At 41.2% G+C, this 27,749-nt stretch overlaps 1 protein-coding gene across 5 annotated transcripts in view; it reads right to left on the bottom strand.

Moving 5' to 3' along the window:
• The window catches only part of CABIN1 (calcineurin binding protein 1), a 109,084-nt gene that overhangs the window by 35,381 nt on the left and 45,954 nt on the right, over positions 1–27,749 (bottom strand). For all 5 annotated transcript variants that reach the window (XM_084297506.1, XM_084297509.1, XM_084297508.1 and 2 more), the window contains exon 31: positions 27,516–27,629. In XM_084297506.1, coding sequence (XP_084153632.1) covers positions 27,516–27,629 — 114 coding nt within the window. The remainder of the gene's footprint in view (positions 1–27,515; positions 27,630–27,749) is intronic.

The following is a 27,749-nucleotide window of genomic DNA, read 5'->3' as shown; positions in this document are numbered from 1 at the left end:
GCAATTTGAGCCAGAGGCTAAAGAAACATTCTCATCCAAACCTTTGCCAAAGAGAGGTTTAGCTAATCCCACCAGGCGTATATTCTTCCTTACCAAGTATCAAAAGCCTTCATGAAGAATATTTTTGAATTAAGATGAAATTCTGCAACCTTTTTTTTTAATGGCCTAGGCCATTTAAAAACATTCAGCTTTTAAAACAGAACTTCAGAAATAAATACAAATGCAAAGCTTGAAATGAAATAACTGGGGAGAAGACTGGAAAAAGTTACTCAGTTTGACTGAAGTTTTCATATCATCATTTTAAAATTCAGATTTGCTAGCAAAGTATCTCCCTTGAAAGTACAAATGCACAGGCGTGCAGATCCTTGCGACAAGCCTCTGCAGTTCCTTAGAGTGCTTTTATTACTGATTGTTACCACTCAGGCCTTTTGACAAAATGTCTCCAACTCTAGCCACCAAATGGATTTTACATCCAAGGCAGCGCTCCGCAGCGCAGCTCCTGTTTGCTGGCCGCCATTCCTGCAGCTGAAAGGTTCTCCTCCCTTCTGCAACAGCCAGCAAGGCTGTTTACATGAAACTAGAGGAAGGAGCGAGGGAGCCGCTTCCAACAACTCCAAACGCCTCTCAAGATCCAAAACGTCAAACTGCTTTCCATGCCTTCCTGGCTAAGCAAACATTCTGTAAGAGTGGGGGGCGGGGAAGCCAGCCTGATGCGCACTGCTAGAAAAAATACATCTGGGAGTAAGGGAAAATTCTGCAGATGACTTCACGTTGAACTTTACATTAAATCCGAAGCTGAATAATGAACGCCCCAGTACAGGATATTCCTCATGACACTTGTTTCAACTTTTACAGCCTGAAATTTACTGCACAACTTCCACTTGCAGAAATCCAGACCTGGGGAGGAAGGTAACAAGAGGACCATGCTGCACGGAGTCTTGTGAGCATGTTACAGCAATAGTGGATACTTTCTAGTTCAGTCACTGAAAATAGAAAGGAAGGAAGTTCTTATTATTCCTCTACACTGCTAACTTCAGAACCTTAAGGGAGGGGATTCCCTAGGGTTTAGGAATGCCTCTCCAAAGAGGAAAAGCTGACAGCTCTTAGCAAAACCCAAACTTCTCTGGAGAGAGCTGCCGCTGACACTGCAGAGTTTTAGAGTAAGCCATTTTCTAAGCAGAGACAAACTTTCTCAACATTGCATGATTTCTCTCAATGAAATGGAGTAATGCTGGTCATAACTCAGATGATCCAATTCCCATGTAACAGGCAAACCCATGGAACAACTACTGCTGCAAATAAAGACCTCCCATTACTTAGGACTCAACTCCCGATTTATTAAAAGGCTCCCAGAAGTGCAAGTTGGACTGGTTACACCAAACAACTCCACTGCTGCCTTCTTTAAGTGACCAAAGCAAATTCAAGCTCTTCTTTGACCCAATATTTGTCAGTCTAAGTAACGTCCTAATGTACCAGTTAATAACGCAACAACTTACACAATATTTTAAAATCAGAAGTTGAATTAAGTACAATTGTATAATTCCTGGAAATCTCACTTTCCGAAAGATAAACGTTTTTCAAACTATGTAACAGGGTCAAACACAGCATATTGGAGCACTACAGGCTATTTCCATCTAGGTCAATATAAGATCTTGCTCTGGGGACCTGAAGAGGGAAGGAACATGGCTCAAGATGAATGGTCTCTGCATACAGGAGTCTAAACCTGACTCTTTTCAGCCAAGAAAGCAGAGCACAGACCCTCAATTAAGAAAATCCCCACTCCCTTCTGTAGGCACTGCTTTATTTAGTGCTCAGCTTGGTACGAGTGTGTTTGCTTGACAGCCCATGACTTCCTGCTAGCGCTGAGTGCTCCCATTGAAAGCTCCTCCCCACCCCCCTGTTTAGCAAGTTACTAAACCACTTTCTTTACCCAACCTTAGCATGCTCCATCTCTCTTGCTGTTTTACTTTGCCACCTGATCTGGGCTTTTCTTCTTTTCCACAGACAATTCTATTATTCGTCTTCAATTTTTCTCTTCATTGTTATTCAGTATGTAGTGGAACAATTCCACTTCTGTGAGCAGGAATGCAGGTGGATACAAAAAACTAAGAAATTAAAGCAGTTGTATTCACAATATTAAAATTATTATTAGCTGCAGGGACTTGTACTATCAAGGAAAAAGAGAAGCCTTCTGTGAGTAACTTACAGAGCCAATGTCAGAAAACCTTACAAACTTTCACAGCATTTAAAGAGCATTCTTCTTCTCCGCTGTTAGTCCTGTCCACGTTGCACAGTAACAAACTAACAAAAATAGTATAATGATAAATAAATGACATTTTTTCAGCCTGAAAATGTAAAAGAAATAAAGCAAAACTGCAGCAACTTTTAAGAAGCAGAACAAGATTACAATTCCTAGGCTACATGTGTGTATATATTTAAAAACCATATTCACAAAGAAAAATAAACAAGATGTATGCTTTCTGGCAGAACTGCAAAACTGTGCAGCATGATTTCAGCAAGACAGCAGCATGAAAAATGGTGACAAATGAAAATGCTCCGCATGCTCCAATTATCATATGCTGATAAAGAAACGCAATGGACAATTTTCACTCCTCATTTCTCTCTACAAACTATAACATTTTCAGAGCCTCAAATTTAAGACTTTTCAATTTCTAGAACAATCATTCTACAATTGACATGACATTGAATTGGTTTTAACCCTATGAAAAGAACACCTGAGTTGTACCTACTTCGAGAGACTATTATGGGTGAGCATGAGTCAGGGACGCGCACAGATGAGGTAGGGAAAGGGAGTCATTTCCTCGCTGAATAAGCGATCATCTAAAACCAGAAGTGCCTTGTTAAGATGATAAGTTACAAGTTCAGATAGAATCAGTGAAACAGAAACCAAGGTCTACAGATAGCCTCTGCAAAACATCGGGTTTGGCCGTTTGCCAGGCAGCATCTAGAGGTTTTCGTTTGCTTGCTCAAGAGGCTCAAGGAGTTTTTTTTACTCATGTTTCCCATGTACCACCTGATTGCACAATGATGGTAAGAGACAGACAGACACAGAGACACAACAAGAAATAAAGCATCCATTCCACTCCGTAGCTACAGCAGAAATACAAAGAAGAAAGTGAGAAGGAGCAACAGGCCACTGTCTTCACAACCCCTGCTTTGAAGGTGCAATCCTGTTCAAGAAGCGACACGGCTGCGATGCCTCAGGAGCTCTGCACAGTGTGCCTCAGGCAGACATCATCCACCTGAAAATCCAGGGAACACAGGAGGAGTGCGCATCGTGCATCACCATCTGGATAATGAAGCCTGCTCCCCCTGCTACTTCTCCATGTTAATGTCGACAGTGCCAGTGGAGCATGTTTCCCCAGAGTACTCCAAGAGACAATCCTTCGATTCTTTGGTTTAACACTTCTCTACTCTGCAAATCTGGGGTGCTAAAGGGAACGTGGATTTCAAGATACAGCTGCAGAACAACAATTTTTTTTCTACATTAAAAAAGGTTTCCTTTTGTATAGCAGGACAACTCCTCAAGCTGAGACAACAGCTATTGGTAAAAGACTTTTGGACAAGTGAACTATGCACGTTTATCATCTTTTCTTCAGCTTTGCTCCAGAAGTTGCTTCCTTTTAGCAGGTATATTTTAGGAATGAGAGAAAGATGGGCTGGTTAGGATAGGACTGAAATCATCAGCAGTAAGGATCATCCACTGGGTCCTGCAGCCCATCCAGGGTTTTCAAAGAAGAGAAAGAGGTTTGTAAAAGGGATGCAGATGAGCAGAAGTCATCCAAAGATGTAGTCAGGCATTTCCATCCAAAAGAAAACACCAATGAAGGAGTCTGGTCACCTGTTTTGGAATTTCTGATTCTGCCTCTATTAATTCAATATCTTTTTGGGGGTACATTTTGGTTTATGTCCTGTCCCTGTTTGAAGGAGTCTGGAATTTTTTTCTTTGGGAGGGCATAGAGCATTGAAACCCCCCAAAAATGTTTCTGGGTCTTCTAATAAGCAAATAGCTTGATGCAGAAACCTAATGAGAGGATATGAAACCCTTGATAAAAAAGCTCCTTACCAGGATTTTGCATTTCTTTAGGCATTCTCAGGGGCCAGACACAGGAAGATTTCTTTACCACCAAAATAAACAGTTAGCAGAGCACATCTCAAGAGTGACAGGGGTTCTGGTTCTGCCTAACAGACAATCTGTCATTTTAAGAGGATTTTTCTGCTTAGATCTTTCCTGCGTATCTGCTACAACGAGACTGCCTGGCATCAGATGCAAATGGTATTCTAATGAAACAAAGCTTGGTACAGTCTGTCCATCTCCCTGGAAGGGGGCAAGCTCCTGCATTAGTCCCCTGCAGACATTATCAAACTCCCATTTTTCAACAGCACATGGGATTAATTTAATCTAACTTCAGATGTCTATGATATTGTCAAATGTACATGGCTATATTGCCTTGAAACCTTTTACAGAGAGAAAAAGGCATCTGGGGGTGTGTGGCTTACCTGAGCTATTGTAGGCTCTAGCTTAGGATGAGATGAGCTACACTCTAGGAACAACTGTCTTCACTGTTTGTAAAAGATGTCTGGAGGAACAGGTCATAAAAGACAAATATTAGGGGCGACAAACCCCAACTGGCAAGTCTACAGGTGGTTCTGGTCTCTATCAGTAGCATGCTGAGGTCAAGTCCCTATTCATTCTTCTTCCTAAAGGAGCTGCTGCAGAACCAGAAGAAAACTGGGGCTGACACAAGGCTGGAAGAAGCTGGCAGTTCCCCAGTTCCAAACAGGGAGATGGGAAGTTTCAGGACTGAGATTATCACCTAGACCTGTACACTGCTGTCACTAGAGTGACTGTCCCCATCTCCCTAGAGGTTACAAAGTAAACAGCTATTAGCTGACATGCACTTTAACGGGCGTTAGATTGTAACTGGGGAAAGGAGAGTTACCTCAAACTAATGTGAACAGCCTTTATCTGTACCTCAGAAATGGCTTCAGGCCACAGAACAACCAACTTTGCTACCCGTGGTAACACCCTGAGTCTGTGAACCTGGTGCATTGTTCTGACAACATTCGGCCTTAAATGAATGCAAGAGTAGCACGGCACAACAAAGTCTAGGAATGAAGAGAGATTAAAAATAATAATCAGCAATATAATCCAGGGACAGAATAGTAGAAGTCTGGAGCTAAGTCTCAAATGCCTCTCTCCAAAAGGTAGCCTCTCCACTCCCCTGAGAATAACAACAGGGTAATGCTTAAATGCAAAAGCAAGTTAAACATTGGACAGATGTTCAAAAAGATGTGGAGAATGATGCAATCTGTGGAACCGACCAAGAGCAAAGCAGCTGCTACAGGCAAAAGACAACAGATTTTTCATAAGAACATCAGCTGATTTTCAAGGTGAGTGGAGGTGTGCAGCAAAGGAAAAATGCTAAATCTCAGACACTATTCTTACAGGTAGGTACCTAACGGTGTCTTTCTCCCAACAGCCTGGATTGATTCACTTTCATCGTCTAGTGAGTTATACATGACACTACAAGCAAAAGAGGACACAAACTTCATAACATTGAGTGGGACGCTAATCGCCGAGACTCAGCACGTTGTTAATGGCAAATTATGAGCTCCTCGGAGATCCTTAATGCTGAAGCACTGCAGTGAGGGTCTCCTTGTACAGGATGACGCCTTTGGTATTTCAGAAGGCTTGGAGGATTTCACACGATTTGAAGAAACACATATTCACCTACTCACTTACTGAAACATCCAAGTTCTAGACATGACTGTTACTGGGTACCCAGTACACAAAGCGTAAGTGACAATTCTTTTAATAGTCTAGTGAGTCCTTAATACAAGACTCAATGGATACTGAGAATTTTAAACTACGTTGTCAGAGTGCTAAAAAGTTCAGCTACCAAGACATTCACATTTTTATGCCAACAAAAATTGCTCTTCATTCCCACATCCCTTCCTTGCAAGCAAACAAAATGCTTAACTCCTGCAGCTGACATCCAGAATCTCTGCACTGACAGCACAGTGTCTCCCAGCTTTTAGACTCTCTTCTGTGTAATGACACACTGAAATACCACGATGAGAAGCTACAAAATTCAACTGTTTGAAAAATACTTCAGCATATTCATACAATGCTTAGGAAAAGTAGCAACATCCATCTGTACGTTTTACAAATATATTGACAAGTTAGACTCAAAAATCTCAAATAATACCAAAAACTAGAGCATATCAGGTTAGCTCAGTACTACAGAGAAAAACACAAGCACTTCAGAAAAAAAAAAAAGTACTGGTCAGGCACCTGACCTGCTCCTTCTTGTCAGCACCAAACCATGGGAACAATATGGCGCTAGGGGACCCTGCTGAAAGAGATCTTTAAGTCTGAGGGAACATAAATTCAAAGGTCCGGAGGAGACTTTCTACTGGTTTCCATCACAGTCTTCGAAAAGAGAAAACCCTCTAAAGCAGTACTATGTGGCAACCCACAGAATACAGATCAAGTGATAATTACTTACCTAGTAGAGAATAGCCTTCAGCTTAATTTCACTTTCACTAACGTTAAATTACCTAGAAACATTCTCCTTATTGGTACCTTTTGACTAAGATGCATTGTTTCAGACATGGGTATCTCTTATCTCAGACCATGTCAGCCAAGTCATCGAACTTTGGGGGACACTTCTCCATAATCTGTTGGGCATAGCTTTTCGCAACTGACCTGGTGAGCATGAGAAGGTGGTTACTCTGCCTCTCAAGAACACTTCTGAGGTGATGCAACACAAACCCAAGCAGATCTAGTGTATGGTACATACTGCAAGCAAGAGCCATGCCATCATTAAGAGGTGGCATAACAAAACAGAGTAATGACTGCCCGTGGTTTGGTACTGGTGATGCTATAGCAAATTTTTGTTATAGAGTAGTTATGACCAGACTTGTGTAGTAGCTTACGAGCTACAGCCTTCAAAATATACATAGGTGGGAGTTTGTAGCTTATTTAGGAACAAGTTGAGATTACAGAAAATGTTAATAAGTTTCACTGAACAGGCTGTGAAATGATTTACAAAAGAAAGAGAACTGCATATTGGAATGTAATGAACTGTCAATATTTTTTTAATACTGTGAATATAAATAAGTGCTCTCAACTAGAAGAAAATACCAAATGCCAAACACATCAGTAATTGTACTAACAAGATTATACTCAACTGTTTACTATTAGCTTTTAAACTCTAAAGGCTTGCTGGAAAACAACAAGAATGGCATGTTCCATCACCAGGTGGCATTTTGGTATATCCACACAATCTGGAAGCACAGAGGAATACTTGCACCTTTCATCTATGTTGAAAAAGGGAAAAAAAAATGAACAAAAATTTAAACACTTCAAATGTTCTGACAGGGTAAAATGACACTAGAAACTAGTGAGAAAGCCTTTAAATCTCAAATCAAAATCCCCTAAGACCTGACTAGAGATCCCTACCCCTTTTCTTTAAATGCCAGTTTTATAAAGATACGTGTTTGCAAATACTTGGCTTGATTCATATTTGAATGTCACAGTTCTGTCTAAGGTTTCATACTGGCATCGGAATGACAAAAGTACACATCCTGGATTTCAGGCTGTGAGCTGAAGTTGAGGACAGGAAGCAGCTTATTTAAAACAGGTAACAGAAAACAAACACCCTGTGTGAGTGACTAGGAACTGGAAAGAGACATAGGCAGTGGTAAAAGGGTGTCAGCTCTTGGGGAATGCATACTCCTCTCAAACAACGTCAGCTCTACGGGAGTTTGCACATTTCATCCTCACCAATTAAGAGCTTCAAATGAAGTTATTAGGAGCTGACAGATAACTCACATTTCACCATCTCTTCTCCCCCCACTACAGCAGCGTCCCTAGAACACTTCCCTTCTCTGTCCAGCAAGTGGAGGCTCTGAACAAGTCCTGACTGCTATAAAAGGCAAAAAATTCTCTTACTGTTATGCACCCCATAGCTAACCTCAGAATATCTTTTCTCCTCTAATAGAGGAATTCATATAACAAAAGAGAATTTCATTAACTCTGTTATCAAGCTTTTACTTTTTTTTTAAGGTTAGCATCTAATGTTGTTGTGCTTTCAAAGACTCCCAGGGCTCCCTTGGCCCTGGGGGAAAAGTAAACAAGTTCTCTATCCAATTGTAAGAGTTGGTGGAAATGTCTAATTCAAGTAAACATTTAGGCAGCCATCTGCCTAGCACCCCAACTAAAGTCGCAGATCCCTGATAACACCAGAGGAACATGACATCGCAGGGAAGCTGTAATTCAATTACCCTATTTACAATAATGCAAATCACAATATACACAAGGGATCTTCAATATTCAACCAGCAGCATTATTACAATAGCTTAGTCCAGCACAAGGCATAGCAGTGACTCAGTTAGCTAGGCAGAAGAGAGTGTAGAGTCCGCTGGGGTTTGATTTCAGGGATATTGTGAGATAGGAATGATTTGTTTGAGAACAACCTGATTAATTACTCAGGAGGAGGAGAGAGGACTCAACATTTATTTAGAGCATATCAGGCTCTGATACAGATGCTAAAAACACACAAAAGTCACGTTACTGAAACCAACTATGTTTCTGGGGATTCAAGATGTCAACCTGAATATGCTCCAATACAAAAGACACATCCTGCAGCTTCCAGGGAAATAAAAACCTCCACAGCATATGCTTTAATTCCTAGATCTGCTTCATGCAAATTACCCGTGGCACACACAAAAATCTGCCGTTGCACAAATAAACACATGCTGCAGTAAATTAAAAAACCAGAAACATGAAGCTGCCACAGCCAATGCCGCAAACAGCGCGTGGCACGGGCTTATGCACATCAGAATTTACTGCAATTAAGACATACGTTCTCAAATTATAAACATGTGACTAGACAAAGCTGACCGGTTTCAACAAACTGCTAATTAAATTGGAATCCTCTTATCCTCTCCGTTTAGCTGAATGAAGCAGCGAGTGCTACGGCAATAGTAGCTCATGCAAAATAGATACTGAACAACAGGCTCTCGTCAGGTCAGCGGTACGAAGGGGAATCTCCAGCGTGAGCCCGGCTGGCAGAGGCTGCCCAGCAGAGTGCACAGCACGGATCGCAGCTGGCTCGCTCCGTGCCAGACGCGATTCCTACAGACCTACCACCTCTTGAGTCTTCCAACGCCAAAGCGTCCCTTGAAGGCTGCACCGAAAGCGAGGATGCGAAATAATTCACCCCAGCGAGGGGGGCAGAAGAAAGAGACCGCGAAACCCTGAAGAAGGCACCGGGAACCCCTCAGCCCTTCGCCTCCCAGGCCAAACTTCTCCCGGCTCCCCCGTTCCCATTGCTCCGGGGTTTTTTCCCCGGCCCCTCCGGCAGCCCCGAGGGGGCGAGGAATTCCCCTCCTCTCGCTGCCGGCCGCCCTCGGGGGAGCGGAGGCGAGCGACTCCCCGCGGCTCGTGGCGAGCCAACTTACTGCGGCTGCCGGCCCGAGGCGGGGCACAGGGCCGCGCTCCCACCGCCTGCCCGCCGGCCCCCGGGGCATCACCGGGGCCGGCCCCGCCGCGGTCCCCGGCTGCCCGGAGAGGAGGAGGAGGAGGAGGAGGAGGAGGCGGCCGCCCCCGCACTCACCATTCCCGAGGCTGCGGGCTGGCTCCGCCGAACTTCCCCGGCCCGGCCCCCCCCGGCCGCGCCGCCCCCGCGCCCCCACCTGACTGCGCGGCCCCCGCCCCGCGCTTCCTCTCGCACCGGAGCGAGGCCAGCCTCTGGAAACCGCCGACCTCAGATTTCCTGCTGCCGCCGCTTTTTTTTTTTTTTTTTTTTTTCTTTTCTCTCTTTTTTTTTTTCCTCCCCTTTCTCTGCAGCCCGCCTTGCGGCCGGGGCGGGGTGTGGGGGGGCACGAACAGCTGCTGCCGGCGAAGCCGCCGCCCCTCGCCCACCTGCACGGCCCTGCTGGGGCCGCCTCAGCCCCCCCCCAGCCCCTATCGGCCCCCTTTGTCCCCCCTCAGCCCCTTTCCCCTCGCTCCGCCCGCAGGAGCCAGGCCCAGCGCAGGCCGCGGCCCCTTTTCCCTCCCCAGCCCTTTCCCCCCGCCTCAGCTCCCCCCGTGCCGCCTTCCCCTCAGGTGCTGCCCCCCCCGGCCCCTCTTTCCCCTCAGGCTCCCGCCGCCCGCCCGGCCCCGCGCCCCCTCCTCAGCCCCGGGCAGGGCTTTGCGGCCCGGCCTGACTCTGCTCTGCTTCCCCCCTGCCTTCATCGCCACAGCCCTAACGGGACATCCTCATCCTCCCCTCGCTCCTGGGACACCTGCTTTGAACTCCCTACCTTGCTGAACTCGGTCCTGTTCACTAACAGCCCAGGTCTAACAACCCGCTCCGCCACTGCCGAAGTCCCTGCATGCTGTGCAGCAGGCAGTTGCTAATATCTCCCCTTTCTTAGCGTTTCAGCCACTTTTTAGTCAATTTTATGTTTCTCTTTCCACATGGCATCAATTCTAAGCTTCTCACTGAAAACCCCACATACCTGGCCCCTTCTCATTTATCTAATACACATTTACGCTTAACAGAATCCTTAAAGAAGCTGAAGACTCACTGACTTATCTAATTTATCTTTCATAAATTACATTAATGAACGACACCGTCTCTCTTCACTTACACAGTAAAAGCCAGCATTTTGGTTTTGATGCTAAAATTCCGCTGTGGACAGTGCCACACCATGACTAACCCATGTCCTCACCACCTCGTACATCTTGCCACCACAGGCAGTAACCCACGCCATACTAACAATGCTGTCTGGCACTAACACTTCAAAAATCCATTAACCTTTCATCTTTTGACTGAATAATGTTTTAAATACAGAACTTACAGCATTGAAATGAATACTTACTTTCTATGTATTAATGCAAAGCAGCTTTTTTTTGACCTGCAATTTTTAATCTGCTCCGTTAGTCAGTGTTAGCAGCAGAGCTCCTATCCCCTCTATTGCACTGGAGCTTTTTTGCTATGTATTTATGTAGATTAAGTAGTTGTTGTACCTGGAATTAAATGCATCTTAAAATGTTTAAAGTTAATAGCCCAAGGACTGGGTGTTCACTAGATTGGAAATTATGTCATATAACAACCCTGAACAGCTAAATGCCTTTAAGCCATAAGCACGGCAGTGTAAGAATTTTGTTTTCTAATTAATACTCTGGCTGTTGCAATGAACAGTCATAGTACCATAAAAGCAGCAAGAACACAAACATCTTTAAGTGATGATAAAAGGTAAACATGAATGCTTAGCTCCTAGATTTCAAACTGCTTTACAAACAAGCAAAACTTTTAAAAAATCATTAGGTGGAATATTCATTATATGTCTGATTTATTGTTGCTTTTGTACAGAAAAATTATTCAGTAAAGGTTTATCACCAACTTCAATTAAAGAAACAAGTTTGCCTCTCAGAAGTTTAGAAAGATATATTTTTCACCACAGATTATCTTAAATTCTGTCCAATTCCCAAAGTTTCCTATCTGCTTCCCCGTCAATCAGCATTTCTATCAATCACCATGAAATCTGCTAGGTTTGCCTTGTGCACCGCCTCATCACACATCCATCTGTCTGAACTATCACGAGCAGAATGAATTTTGCACTATTTCCACGTGTAGGTGTCTGTGACTTAGGGTGCTATTAAGAAAGAGCATTCAAATTCAGTAACCTAACATTAAAAAATAGAGGCTCAGTGAAGCATAAGTGGCAGTATTGGTCCCTTCCACAAATGGGAACCAGCAACATACGATGGGACTTCAACACCTTCTAGATCTCGGGGATACATTACAGAGATGCCATAAATCCAGTAGTCGTGTGGCAAAAAGCGGATGAAATGATTTACTTGGCATTCGCCAAAAGGGAGCTAACGTTGGGTGCTCAGGCCAGCAATAACCTGGAGTCATTCAGGTCCACCCATGAGCACACCTCTTAGCTCCAGCTCTTGCTTATGCAGCTCTGCTCCCATCGCAGCCTGCTCCGGGCTCGCTGGTGAAATGGCTGCTGCAGAAGATGGCTGGCACCACTACGCCCACATTCCTGCTTCAGACTTCACACTATGTAATATCAAAGGCCTTTTCATTAATTATTTTTACACAGCACAGCATTTGGGACATGCTATTCAAGACTTCTGGCTGATTAGGGGTGAAAGATGATATGGTATTTTCCTAATTTATGACTTTTCTTAATTAATGACTTGGGAGACACTGCAAATGAGGGCTGCATGAACAGCTAACAGCTCCTGCTTTTTATGCTTAATTTGGGTGATGGAGGAACAGAACAGCGTGGCTTTATGCATTTTGGCAAGAAAGATGGATGGGGAAAAAGAATGACAGAGCAATTACAGGGAACTTGAAACATGCCCAGAGTCAACAAGATGACTTAACATTTGTCCTTTTGAAAATAAATGCTCATAATGAATACTTTCAGTTCAGCAAACAGTCTACAAGAAAGAACAATCATTCTAGGTGCAATTGTTAATCCTCAGCGACCATGTCTTAAACTCATTTTAGTTATTTACAAGGAGAAAGGAAAAGAGCAGAGAACTACTCCAGACCATTACAAGTGACCAAGTTATATTTAAATATATTTCCTTCTTTGAGAGTTTCATTTCATCAAATATTTTGTTTGTTTTAAAATCTTCTGTATCTTTAAATCAACAACAATCAAAGCAAGTTTGAGGAAGATCTCAGCCTGAATCACCTACTGGGATATGAACTCTAGCATGTGCTTTCCAGTGCCACGATACTACAAGCTAGAGGAAAGTGATTTTCAACTTTTAAGCATTTTTAACTCTTGTACACTGGTATTTCTTGATGAAATGTTCTGGGGTGAATAATAGATGTCCAGAAATACTGCAGACCTCTATGCACTGTAGACAAAGATGCTAGCTCTCCATGCAAACACAGCATACAGGTTTGTTAAGGTGTGTGTATATTTGAAATTCTGTTCCACTTTTAAGTGCTTTTCTTCAGAGGATACGCATTGTATATCCTTGCGTGAACTCTATTTCCACTTTGGAAGACTACATTTCATCTTTTGTTTTAAAGGAAGTAGGATATTGTTTTGACTCGGAGATGACTTTTTTTTTCTTGCAGAGAGAAAGGTAATCGCCAGCTTTCAGGGCAACAAAAGTCCTTCAGGAACTCTAAAACATTCTTCCTTCAGCAGCAGGATTTGCTTCCTTTAAACCAGATTTTTTTTAATCTTCTTGCAAACAGTCGGGTAACAATAGCTACCAGATCAGAGTATTTGCCTAAAAACCAGTCTAATCCAAAGCAGTGACTGTTATGGTATTATGTAATTATTTTCAAGGCCAATTTCTCTTTAACAAAAGTGCTGGGACTACTACAGAGAGACCACTACTGCAGAGCAGCAGAACTGGCTGCTGTCACTGAAAACAGCAATACACCTGCACCGAAATCAAACCTGCACAGTGAGCAGCAGATAGCAGAAAGACAGAGGCAAAGGGAGGGAAGAAAAATGTTTTTCACATTTCCTTGAAAATATACCAACTTTGTTACCCAAAGATTATCTCCTGTTTATATGCAGCTTTATATTTCTTGGATAAGAACTTATTTTACTTCCCTTTGAATCTCAAAGAGAAACTTGGACCAGCAAGTGTCAAACCTGGGCCTTCAAAAGACTTGTACCTTTTCAAAAGCTGTGCCTTTTTGATATTCAATGACTAAGGGTGATTTGATCCTTTTTTGACAATTACTACTGCTACTTGAAAATGAGAGCTTTGTAAAAGAACATTTTAACCAATTTGATATCATTTTATACCTCATCTGACGAACTAGAATCTCCTCTAACAAACAGGAACTTCTATGGGTGAAGGTTTAATTTGGGGGATTTAATATGGACCACATGTTGTTTTGCCTTGGAGCAGGAGAAAAAACAAAACCAAAAACAAAACAAAAAGCCAGACAAAACAAAAGCAAAAGCCAGGAGACAAAACAGGAGACCAAAAAAAACCCAAACACTCAGCTACCTGACTACTTGTCCACACATTACATTTAAGCTGCTGTTAAGAGGGTAAATGTAAGAAAGAAAAAATGCAAATGGAAAATATGTCAAAAGGTAGCAACAGGAATAAGAGAAACTGAAAGGAGCTTTATAACAGAAATCTGTGGTATGTCATCTTGCCATCTTCACCTTGCTGTCCACATGCTTCAAAGACTTCAGATTCAGACTCATCTCCTGGTGGGCCTTTCATTTTGTTAGCTCCAGGCTGCCATTGAAGACAGCTCTCAGATGGAAGTGTTCAGGAAGAAAGACACTTTGCTTTGCTTTACCTTATTGATCTGAGAACATACAGAGGCAGGAAATTTTATTCTGGCTCAATTATTCACAAAAAAGCAAGCAGAGACTTGTCAGATTTTGAAGGAAGAAGAGTGACATATTGAAAAGACAGTGACAAAATAACCCAGAAAATAGGCCTACATGTGAACGGTTTACTACCCACATTGTCACAGTAATGCTGTGCCCAGAATATACTACTTTCTAGCAAAGATTTTAGGCAAGCAATACTCACTGATTCCTAATTTACAAAGAAGAAGCCCTCCCTCCTTTTTAAAATGATTCTTCCCTTCTCTCCCACAGTTTCTCAGCAGCGTCAACCATGACTGCCTAAATCCTAGGCTGAAAACTCTCTGGACATGAAGTATCTAAGGCAGTTAAGTCCTTCCTGTCTGGTCTTCTCGTTTCTTCCCTAATTCAAACCTTTTTGCTTTCCAAGTGCCTGGGTGCCAGGTGGCGCAAGCTGAAATCATGGCTTTTATGACAATGTTGGTATTTCTGAATTTCAGCATGGGAATGGACTTTCCAAAATTACTCAGCCAGATACTGATGATCTCAAAAGCAGTCAAGACTCTTTTTTGGAAATTTCTTGACATGAAATTCTGCATCCCAGCCTACCAATGCTGAAAACCCAAACCCATTTTCTAATCAAGAGCCATTAGACTCCTCCACGTCGAACACATTTGCTGTGCAGCCCCTCATCAGTGGAGAAGCATAGCAAATTAGTCTTGAAGCTATTTCTACTCCTTTCTCTGCGATTGGAAATAGCTGTAACTGGACTTCAGAAGTATTATTTAATTCTCTTTAACTTTGATACGTCTATAAGACATGTGAATAAACTAACAGGACACTTAAAGTACATTATAATCTCATTATGTTACTATCTTCCCACTAAAATCTTAGTTTTGGAATTCAGTCAGTCACAGGAGTAGGATTAAGTCCTTCAGACAGCTAGCTATTGCTCAAGATAACACTTCTTTTCCTATTAAGACTAGCTTTACTGCCTAGTGACTTTCAAAATAGTTTTTCTTTCTCCCCTTAGAAAGTCTATTTGTTCTTTCACATTTTAACTGTTCTTTTCCCTAAACTACAGGTAAACATGCATACACATGCAGAGTAAAATTCAAGAAGTCTTTGCTCCTGTTTGATCCCTGCAAGACAAGAATTCACTGCCTGCAGAAACCCTGTTTGATGCTGATGACAAAGCATTTTTCTGGTTTGGGGTTTCTTCTCCCAGTGGAGAACGATGTATTTCCTTTCTGGGATACAAATACGGATCCACTGTGCTCAAGGACTGCAGACCAGTTATGAAAAGGTGAAACATTTCTTGATTCTTTCTATATGATTATTTTAGGTTAATATTGTTAAAAGGTTAAGGTGTAAAGAAATCTTCATACAACGACCACAAGAACTATGGGGGCAAACTCTAGAGAGTAACTCCTGTATGTGGCACTAACTGATGGATATTCATTTACTTCAAATGAAGAAAAAAAGCAAAGCAGCAAGAACATCTCATTACAGAAGGTGTGACAGAGATGCAGCATGTTTACTTCAAGATTTGTGCAAAGAAAGAATGAACATGGAATGAATGTGCCAATCAAACGTTACTCTTCATGCTTCCGAAATTAATTTGACACCAATTTTGGATAGTGAAGCTAATCACTGAAAGCTTCAGAGTTTTTGTTTAAATGCGAGGGCTTCTTGTGGGAACCCCAAACTGAAATTAGAAGGTAATCAATCATAGGAAGCGTTGAACACTAATACACCTCTCAAGTTAGATGCACACACACACACACACACACACACACAAAAGAATAAAAAAAACCCACAAAAACCTTCTTTTGAAAATCCTGGTTTTAAACACTGTTCCTTGGTTTATCTTTAAAAATACGATGGCTATGTTACTGCAGCCATGACTGCAGAACAGGCTACCTTAAAGCTATGCTTGGAAATCGATCCACCTGGTTCAAAAGGAACATGTCCTTACCTGAGTTACAAGTAATATAATAGTAGAACTGCAACTGTTTCTAAATCTCTCATCTTTCTTTTTCCCTGAGCCAAAGTTGCTTACTTTTTCACTCCTATCAACTCTGACACAAAAAAAGAAAGTCGCTATTGTTAATTTCAATTTTCATCAGTTTCTAAAACTTTTATATCTTAATGTTTTCTTTACGCTCCTATTATGAGTACTTTCTCTTATGTGACAAAGAAAATGCTTTTGAAATCACCGCACTGCATTCACATGGAAAGCCCCAGCTTTGGTATACCAGAAGAATAGCCTTAAAGTGTCACAGAGTTTGGGAGAGCTACACACTTCTCCACAGATGAGCTAAACAGACATTAAAGGTGACAGCACAATGGCCTATCTTCAAATTTGACCAAATATTTCCCACTGGAAATAATCAGTTACTTAAGAATCAGTATCACTAGAATAAGCGGAGCCCAGTGACCCTGAAATATTGTATTTGATAGTTATACGGTGAATGCAAAAACAAACAAGAAAAACCACCACATCCTCTTAAACCCTTTGAGCAGTCTGTCAGAAGGAACAAACTAGGTATGCATAAAGAGAAATCATTTAAGCTGTTATAACAAGCTCATTAAATTATCTCAAACATCTGAATACTTACGAAAATGCAATTAATTTAATGACTCACACTAGTTCCAGCCTACTAAGCAGTACATCATAGTGTAAGTGCTGGTATCCTTTGAATATACACACAGGGAGTGGTTATGAAGCGATAAAGATTTAAATTGAAAATGACCTGGCACGAGTTTTCAATTTTTGATTTTTTATTCTCTGTCAAACCAGATAGCCAGCAAATTCTGCAGCTCATTCTGGACAGCTTTTAGGAAGCGCTTCAACTGAAAGCTTTGCACTTTTTTTTTTTTTTTTTTTTTTGAGTTTGCTTCCTTTAAGCTTAAAAAAAAAAAAAAAAAAAGTATGAACAGCAAAACCAAACAACTTCATAAAAGCCAAATTTGTGAAACTGCTTCTTGACAGGAGGCGAGTAATCAAATGTGTGGAGGTGAAGTCAGCTGAAATGAACAAAGGTCATAAAGCTCCTGGAAATAAGTTATTTTTCACTCAAGCTCTTGCAGGAGCTTCCCCTGTTGGATCACAGCCACATATTTGGGTGCTCAGGGGAGCAAGCTAGAACACTGGGCACCATGGACATCGTTACTTTCAGTCACCCGTCCAATCACATTTTCTTTTAACACCTTTAGGAGAATGAGACATCTCGTTTAAGTGCTCAACACTTGCAGGTTTACATATTAGCTATCATGCAAACACCAAAAAGTGTTCATGTTATGCCAGGAAATCCTACCTCCTCCACAGGAGCCAAAGAGTCTGGAATAATAATACACTACACAATATTCAAGATTTTTACTCCTCTAACTTGAGGAATTTTGCCAAAGACGGAGTACTGTTACTCAGATAACTCCTGCTTCAAACTCTTCATCTCAGCTCTGCACAGTGGTACTGCAGTCAGCTCACGAACAGTTCATGCACTAACTACTGCAGAATGACAAAACATGTCCTTACCTATCATAGTCTGCCATCTTACTTCTTCGCCTCCATCTTAACCTTTTAATTTGGCCAGTTTTATCCTGCTGTATCCATTAAATTTAAAATATTTATCTATAAATACTCTCCACTTGCAGAGACATACACACAGACTTGTATCACTGCTCTCATCCCACACTCTCCTGTTTTCGTTTTTACACTGAGGCAATGTGTGGCCATGAAAAACACTCAGATCCTTCTGCCGAGAGCTTTAATTCCAGGAATATTTCTCATGACATATGCTGCTTTAATAAAAAAAAAATAAAAATCTACTTTCACTATTAATGTGCAATGAAAGTTGTAATAAATCACTGTAAGTTTTAGAATGTTACTGAGCTGTACATCTCCTTGTGGCTGGTTTTGCATTCTCTTACTGCCATTTGGCTCCTTTAACCTTCACAGTAAGGTTGGTCTTTTTATACAGGCAAGATACAGGAATGAAAAAACCTCACTGCAATATCTGGAATATGGAACAGGCAAGTGCTGTACTGAGCAAGATCAGATACAGAACTGACATCTACCGCAACAGCAGCCCCGGGAACATCTTCAAAATGAAAGATACGGAAGCAGTAGAGAAAATTGCATTGATTAATGCCACAGAATTCTCTTAACATACAACTGGCAGAAAGAGCTCATCAGAAACACACAGTGGAAAAAACACACTTCATCTTGGATATGTCATACAGAGCTTCACCTAAGCAAGCGGTGTTTTAGAAAATTGCTCTGTTTGAGAAGGTTTTGATCCTGGCAATACATTTAATGTATCTGTTTTAGAACAAAAGGAAAGGGTTTTTAAAAAACTGAGGTGTGACTTCAGACACACACACATTATTTTCAGCACTGTTGTGCGAACTTTACACTTCAATAGTAACAGGACTTAGAAGAAACCTTTCAGTACCAGGCTGTAAGAATTTGGGAAAAGTAAAACACCAACGCCAGCTAACTAAACTTAAAATTCTGTGTCTTAGGTTTGCTTCTAAAATTCCTAATTTACTGTTTTCTGCTTTTGTTTGCTTTGTTTTGTTTATGTGGTGGTCTACACTGGAATAACAGTTCTTGCCATTTATTTCTATGATAAAAGTAGGATAAATGACTGACAGTAAGAAGCCACAAGAACTAGTCTAATAAGCAGGTATTAGACATATAAAACCATGCATTTTAAAGACCTTTCATGGTTCATTGCCTTAAAACTCTTTTTTACATGTCCTACTGTATTTATAAATCCTCAATAGATTTTTTAATACATACATATATATATTTCTTTTAAGGGAAAGAACCTAGCACTACTTTAAAACGAACCCTGTTAGCGTCTAAAGGTCACTCTCCCATCCATATCTGATACAAAGCTGACAGATGGCAAAATCAAATTATGGATTTATTCCTTGCACATATGTAAAAGGACACTCATCACACATTATCCCAGCAAACCAGCACCCACCCTTCAAATGCTGTTTAGACAGGGTAAAATGGTTGCTGTTAAACTTTTAAGACCCAGCTTAAAAACTAACTGCTTTATGTCCTGTAACACACTACAACCTCCACGACAACTGCTCTGCTATAAAGCCCTGTCTTCACTTTTTCAGGGTTGTTTGTTTTCCAGCTCACCTTCGTCTAAAAATTCATCTAGTCAGTAAAGGAAACTTTTCCTAGGGAAACAAAATAGGAAAAACAAAAAACAAAAAACAAGAAACCCACCCTGTTTAATATCCACTGGCACAAACGACAGTTTAAAACCCCGTGCCTGTATCTCCAGGGATTTAGATTTATCGGCATCTGTGCTAGCGAGGTTTTGGAAGCCTGCAAAGCTAGCCAGAAAGAACAGTGTGTATATATTGAGACAGAAAACCTTGTGAACGACGGACATTTTTCACTGATGAGTTCTGTTTTTCCAAGAGGATGGAGTGAAGAACTGTAAATAACATGTTGGGCAGAGGTTGAAAAAGTTATCTAGCTTTTTATAGGCAACTTTAAGACTTCATTGCTTACTGGCTTTCTGGTCTTAGTCCAATCACTATGAAAGTTTCACTTGCACAGTTAACTCTTTGCTTACCTTTGTTTGCAGAGTTGGTATTAAGATAGCACAAGAGAGAGCGAGCACGCAGAAGAGCAAGCAAGAGAGAACAAGAGAAAATACTCCTTTGCACCCACTAAAAGCATTCTTCCAATTAAAATGTTAGAAAATCTGGGTAGGAGGCGTATGAGTAGAATCACATTAACTTTACAACTGAAAAAAAAAACATGGGGGAAAGAAGGAAAATGGCTAGCTACTGGCAGAACAACTGTCAGAAAAGAAATTGTGAAATCTTAACTCTCGTTATGGAGGCAACTAGTATCAGTTTCGCACTCTCCCCTTCCCCAGTAGAACCCATCTGTCATGCTAGACAAAAAAAAAAAAAAAAAAAAAAAAGGAAATTAATATGCTTATTTGACTAAAATGTCGATTTTCTAAAAGGTACCTTTTCTACGTAGAAAAGATCTGCCTGCTTTTGATATAGACAATAACAACAGTAAATTTTAAAAAGAGTAAGAGAAAACAGTGATTTTCTTCCACACAGACACTTTACAAAATTGACTTTCAGTCCTAGTCTCAGAAAAGGGTAGGTTGCCACCTCATTATGCATTTTAATTAATGAAACTATATGAAATCCAAGCTTTCATTAAAAAAAGTTTATAGGCTTGATGCAAAAATAACCTCACAAATATGAATCATATTTAACTGATACAAACATGCCTTCCTGCACCTGCACAATGATTTGTTAGCACGAGTTCCTCTACCTTGTGATTCAGTGGACATTCAAACAACCAGTGCTCAGAACTGAGCGTCCACTTCTGTGCCATGGTACTGCTCCCCAGAGGGTACCCTGAAGGAAAACTGAGGAAACTAACAAAGACCAAAAAGGAAGAAAATCAAGGAACAAAGGATGGGAAAAACACCGATTTGGTTTCACTCTTCCATCTTCCACACTTTAGCTTCTACCATAATGACAAAACAACTGCCATTTATATAGCTGATTTCATTTACAAATTAAGTCATAGGATTATGGAATTGTTTGCTTCAGAAGGGACTCCTGGAGGGTTTATTTATTTACTCCGAGGAAGCTTTCTACACAAATATCTCCTCACCCACACCAGAAATGGTTTTCTCACGCAGCTGAAGAACAATAGCTTTGTAATGACATTAGGCAGGAATGCAGGCAAAGCAATGAAGTACTTGTTAAAATTTCAGGGGAAGCAAGCTGGGCAGGCAGCATGGTGGCTCATCTGCATCCCCAGCACGGTACAGCAAGGCCACCAGTTGTCTCGTCTTAGGGAGGGGTGCTGGCTGAGCCCAGCAGCCCTGGCTCACACGAGCACCTTCACAGCAAAGCTTCCCTGCAGCACTGAGTCTGCTAACAGCACTCCAGGGCACTGCTGACAGTCCTCGTTTCTAACTTGTCAACCATTTCATCAAGTAGCTGGCTCTCCTAGCAGGGGAAGAAACTGTGTGTCTTTTACTGAACTTAACATCTGAATACTTCATAATCAGCAGAAAGCTGGCATTAAGAATTTGCATTTACTGAACGGCACTTGTACAGAGTAGAAAAACTCTCCCTTAGGGTGTATTAGGGCCTGCAGAGTGAAAACAGATATTGCACAGATAGAATACGGCCATCTCCTGAAAAGATTAAGAACAACTCCGTCTTTTAAAGTACATAGGGACTTATCCATCCTTTAACCAGATATCTCTATCTGCCCACCCCATAAAGAAGAATAAATATATTGTACTATTAATATCTGTTGTTGTTATACTATCATTATTTCATTTTATCCAGCTGTATAGAAGGTCAGTGTTAATGGTGGAGGTCGTCTTTTCTAGACACTTTTTCTGTATAGCACCTATTAAATGGTACTAACTCTAATTAGAGTGTTAGCTAGCTGCTGGAATCAAAAAAAGTTTTTTAAAATTAAACCTCGATTCCTGTATGATGTGTTTCCTTGTGGTTGCATAAAAATGACACACAAAACACTAAAAATGGCATCCAAAACACTCAGAAGCAAGACAAGCAAAATCAAGTAACTAAGACCTTGTGATTTCTGGCATGTCACTTGTGACTTCTAAAAAACTGAACCGGCATCTTCTCATACTCACATGAGGTGTTAGAAGTGCTAAAAAGACCAACATTTTTTCAAAAAATTGCAAGCAATCACAAATAAGCTCAAATATAATGATAAATTTTCCTACAGCCCCCATAAATAACTGGGCACAAAATCCCACCATGCTGAGGCACAGTCTCAACTCACATGGATGCATGGTACATTTCTTCAAGTTCCTTCCCTTTCCTCCCAATCTAATTCAAACGGTACCAGTTCTCTTAAGGAGACTCATTTTCCACACAGCAGATGTCTAGGAGCTGGAAGCACACTTGCCAACTGAAAAGACACACACACAACTGATGAGCAGGAGAAGAGTAACCCAGATCTATCACCAGCCAAGGACAGGAAGGAAAGCAGAGCAGTTAAAGTTCTGGGCCAGTGATTTGAGTCAGCTGTTGCCTCCAGTTTCAGGGTTTTCCAATGCACAGTAAGAAACAAGCAACCTGAGGCTCCAGTCAAGCTCCACAATCAGCCTTGGAGAGCTGCCCTTGGCCCATTGGTGTCCCTCAGGTCAATATCAGTAGCAAACTCAGGCTGGATAGAACAATGCCTGGGAGACCGAACGGATTTCATTTCATAATGGAGAGCACCCTAACAGATTTCACTCTTCCCTTGGATGATATACACACAGTTATCTCTATCACATCACACAGGCAACAGGCATTAAATTCTGTAGCAAATGTTGTATTTTAATTCAAGTTATGGGAATATAAATTAATGCTGAGGTCATACTTCAGGAGCTAGGTTAAAAACAAAAGAAGGTCTGCATCAGATCAAAAGAAAAGCCCATATACTGAGTGCCATATTTCTGACAGTGACCAGTAATATACGACTAAGGGAAGATACACAAACAACTGAGGCATACAATGAAACTTCCTTGATAGAACTTCCCAGCTTCTAGGAAAGCTGAGGCATGTTGCCTTTTTTTTTTTTCCCCTCCAATAATCCTGATCAACTTTTCCTCCATGATTTTATATTGAAGGCTATTATGAAATCTCTATTTCCTACATCTTAAATTCGCCCACATGGCTCGAGTTGTACAGAACTCCAAAACAGAGTCAGTCCTTGCAGCTTGCTCACTTTGCAGAATCAATTTTCCTCTGGAAAGACAGAGATGTAACCCCCAGAACACAGCCTGGGAAAGAAACTGCTACAAGAAATTAACAATGTGCCCGCTGGTTATTGCCCTGCCCCTAGAAACTTGCAGTATCAAACTTTAAGGCTTTATTCTTCAGCTGCTTAGCATCCAGATCTTGCAGCTCTGTACAGCACACGTCTACTGCAGCGTCTGCTCTCACCCAGCAGGACAATGGCAATTAAAGTTAAACCACTGCTCTCTCTCAGCTTCTGGCTCCCAGTGGATGCTACCTTACTTTGACCCTGCTCACTCAGACCACAGAACAAAGAGCTTTGGGGATACAGAAGTGAATAAAAATACTGCATTTCTTCTGGAATTTAAAATAGAGCAATTAGCCTTACCGGTTTGCAGCCCTGCAAGGCTTAATGCACACGAATGTCTGCATTATAGTAAAATTGTGCACATGCATGGTTTCCATATATACCTTACATGGGGACCAGTTACCAAAGATGGACATCAAGACCTTTATTACAGGAAAGCATGCCAGGAAAATACAAATACTGTACATTAAGCCATATGGAGAAGTTACTGAAACACCGAGCCCAACCATCAAAATGCTTCTTCCACAATCACCACCCACCCACAGACTGATGAATACCCATCATCTGCGCACAAAGTTTAACTTTGTTTTATTAATAGTGCTATGAAATCTGAATAAATAAAAAAAGTACCCTACTATATAAAGCCATGTTATGTTTGTTTTTTTCTCCGGTGAATTAATTTCTAATTTAGTTACTATAGAAACCATTCTGGAGCCCTCTAAATTAAAACAAGAAGAGTCTTGCTATATATTTACACACATACACACACATAGAAGAGGAAAGCTGGAGCAAACCTTTATACACAGGTTCCAGAGAAAAGTACAACAAAAAAGACTTGGACATTCATTTATGGAAACACTGCTAAAACTCCTGCAAGTCTAACTGCAACAATCACTGCACCGACCCTAGAACATCAGGGCTGTTCTCTTCTGTTTGGGAAGCAGCAAAGTACAACAACACAGTGAGCATGCTTTACATAAAACATAGAAAGGCGAGTTCTCTGCATCCTGACACTCTCCTAATATGCCAGATGAGGAAACCAGGGCTAAGCAAAATGTGCCTTTTTTGCTCATTCTGAAGACAGCAAAAAATAAATTCAAAGAGATTTCAGACGCAGCTGAGTGACAGTTAACAAATTAGCCAACAGACTGTGACACACAGATTCAGACCTGCAAAACCCCAGTAAAATTTAACGGGAGGCAGCTTTACCCAGGTTTCTTTCTTTTCATACAGTGCTCTCATAAACATTTCATAAATAATTCTACTAGGAGTATGCATGATTTATAAAACGTCTGGGAGGAACCGGCTGGCACAGTCCCTACTTGTCTTTGAGCTGCTCAGCTTTCTCCCTTGCCCACTGTTGTTTGTACTTGTAAAACTGAGTCAGCTATAATTTCAACAACCCTGAATCTTCTGTACAAAAGATTAAAAACTATCGCTACTTGCTCCACAGGAAAAAGGTATTTCAACGGTAAAATATATACAGAAAGCCACTCAGACATTAATTCTTTTCTACCACAGGCTAAAGGGTTCTCAAAAACAAAACCAAGCATGTTATGTGGAAGTAAACAAACACCCTCAGCAAAGTGTTTTTGTTGAAATTACCCCAGAGGGCATTACCAAGTTTAGGAAATCTTAAGGTTGGCCATTTAATTTCTGAGATTACATGTAGTTGCTTACTTGCATAGAGCTCCACAGAGTTCTGCTTTATCACCTGACTCTCTGTGAAGACACTAGCTGGGACAGTGGGCTGTACACCATCTGTACGCAAGGGATGACACACGAGTCTGCATTCTGAGCGCTGACCCAGATGGTGCAGCCCATGTGCTTACCCGCTGCCTGGCTAGGAGCTCTGCATGAGAACAAGCTAGTTAGCTGAGGTTTAACCCAGACAAAATCAATGCAGTGGCAGAGAGGTTTTTTCCAAGCTGTTCACAGATTTCGGTTTGTCCAATTCTGGAACGTTAGAGGCACTAACAGGCTTTTTTTTTTTTTTTTTTCCATGGTACTTGTAGCCATTTCTCTCTTGGATCTGGATTTTCTCACCATGCTATGTTTGTGTCATCTGTACTGGATTACTGCCACACGTTCTACACAGAGTGCTACTTGAAGAGAATTTTGAAAATATAGCTGGTAGAAAATGACATCACCAAATATTTAATCATGCTTAGCTTATCATGTATATTGTACCTGCTAGCAGCGAGTCTAACCTACATGCCTGCAGGAATAAGTCAGGACATTAGCAAAGATTTACAAAGGCCTCCACAAGTAGTTTTGTCCATCTGAGGCACTCTGTGGTTACAATGTCATCACAGCTGAGATGCACTGGAATGTTTGAGACCCAAACTGAAACGTCTCCAGCCTGGAGGCAGTGTTCTACCTGGATGACTGCAGACTAACATTGTCCTCCTCTGTTGGCAAACCTAAATCCAAGCTGAGGTCATCATTCTCACACATCTGCTCCCTGTTCTAACAGTATTGCTGGGACAGTACAAGCATATACCTTTCATTAAGATTACCTTTTATTTCAAAGTGTTTAATTTGTTATTAAATAAAATTAATAACACTAAATTATGCAAATTAAGTTGTTGTTTTACAAAACAGAATTATTACACAGCTATCCAGTATCTATACAAGCACTTTCCATCCTTCAGCATACAAAAGGATCAATATGTGAAGTAAGGAATGCTTGTTTTATAAAACAACACTGGAGAACATCCACCTAGGGATACAATGGAATCTACCTTTCAATTAAATTATCTGGCATTAGCATTCAGACACTAGACACGATTTAGGTCAGCCAGTGATCTCTCTGAATGTGGTAATTCCCATTTTCAAGTAGAAATATTCCCTTATCCATGTTGCTCAGTTGCCCACTGCACATCTCCATACATGAAAATACAGGATGCTCTTGACGCTTAACCCTGCGATGATGAACAAGTCGGCTTTGATCATGCAAAGCGCACACTTGACTTTAAGCATGCTGAATAATTTCATTAACATCTATGAGGATACTTGGTTAGCTGGACCACAGCCAAGGCATTCACCAGCTTGAAGAGTTAATCACACTGCAGGATTCTTAAGGGAGAATGCAGACAAGTATTAAAGGGAAATAACCAGAACAAAGCCCTGTAATCATCAATCAGGTCACAATTTTTTGGTCTACACCCTGCCAGGCTGATGGTATTGGTTAATCAAGACTTGTTTCCAGAAAGATGGAAGGACATCGCTCTTTTTGCAAACAGATCCATGACACAATTTTGAACCAGTCAGTGTTCCTTGGCTGTTCAGCCCAGCTGAGGGATTATAATCAGAGGAAAGCACTAACTGTATACTTACCGAGAAGTATGCACAGAAGTACTAATTAATACAACATACAACAAAGATGAAGACAGATGTTAACAGATACAAAATAATAAAAAGCAACACAGAAGAATTACGATATTAAAACAGAGCTAGGACATAGCACTGGATGGGGAAGCAGAGACTAAATTCTGTCACTGTAGTCATGGGCAACCATATCACATATACATCATCCAGAAAGAAACAAAACATCTCTAGGTCCTTCTCACACATCATAAGCCACAAAACAGCTACAGAATTCATTCATGAAAGAGAAGGCACAAAAAACTAGAACATATCACAGAGAAGCCGAAGATACTGAAGACAACAGCAATGCACTTAAGTCTCAGTCACAGCAGGGAATTTAATAAGCGCTCATCTAAGTATTGAAAGTATTGTGTCCCATGTTACTGAGAGGGGCACAGACAATCCTGTGGCCTAAAAGGTATCACAGACACAGGGACAGCCTACAAGACAGTGTTGCTTCTACTATGTGACTTGGAAAAACTTTCTGCTGAGCCATACTACAGAAGCTGAATACAAGGAAACTCCTTCCAAATCCTGACATTTCTTAGGGCAACTAGTTTAAGAGAACTACTAGTCCAGCTGAGAAAGATTAAACAGCAGCATGATTTAGACGAACAGAATTATAAATTTTATAAAGGTCTCAAGCACCAATTATATGGTAAATGATATGTAACTGGGAAGCATTGACGCCTTCCTGTGTTTTCAAGCTCATCAGAAATAAACCCTCTAATGTGTTTCCCTCCAAGAGGAAAAAACCCAAGCAAAAAATATCTCCATAATAGAACTCTAGTTTTCCTTTCGCTGATTGTGTGGCTCATTTAATGTGCCTTTGCTGAATTTTACAGCCTTTTGCAAGCCTTTCAAATGAGAAACAGGTGTTAAAACAATGGCTGAGAAAGTAAAGATCTGTTTATCAATGGTATAAACTTACATTGAAGAAATTCGTCTTGTTCCTCTCGCAGAAGAGGCCCTGTGCAGGCATGTGCTTCAGCTGCTGCCAGGGGACAGTGCTGCCCAGCAGCACGTCGCGGGCCCACTGCAGGTTCTGTGGAAGAAATGGGGCAGGTGAGTTGCAGGCAGGGGCAGATAATGTCCTTGTGGGTAGAAGCACAAAAAGTGCTCACTTGCTTTTATTGAATACCCTGTATTGTGATTTCTCATTTCC

Source organism: Netta rufina, assembly GCF_964035555.1.
Source record: "Netta rufina genome assembly, chromosome: 17".
Taxonomy (NCBI): Eukaryota; Metazoa; Chordata; class Aves; order Anseriformes; family Anatidae; genus Netta; species Netta rufina.
The sequence above is the reverse complement of the archived record's forward strand: the minus strand, read 5'-3'. Positions and strand labels throughout refer to the sequence as shown.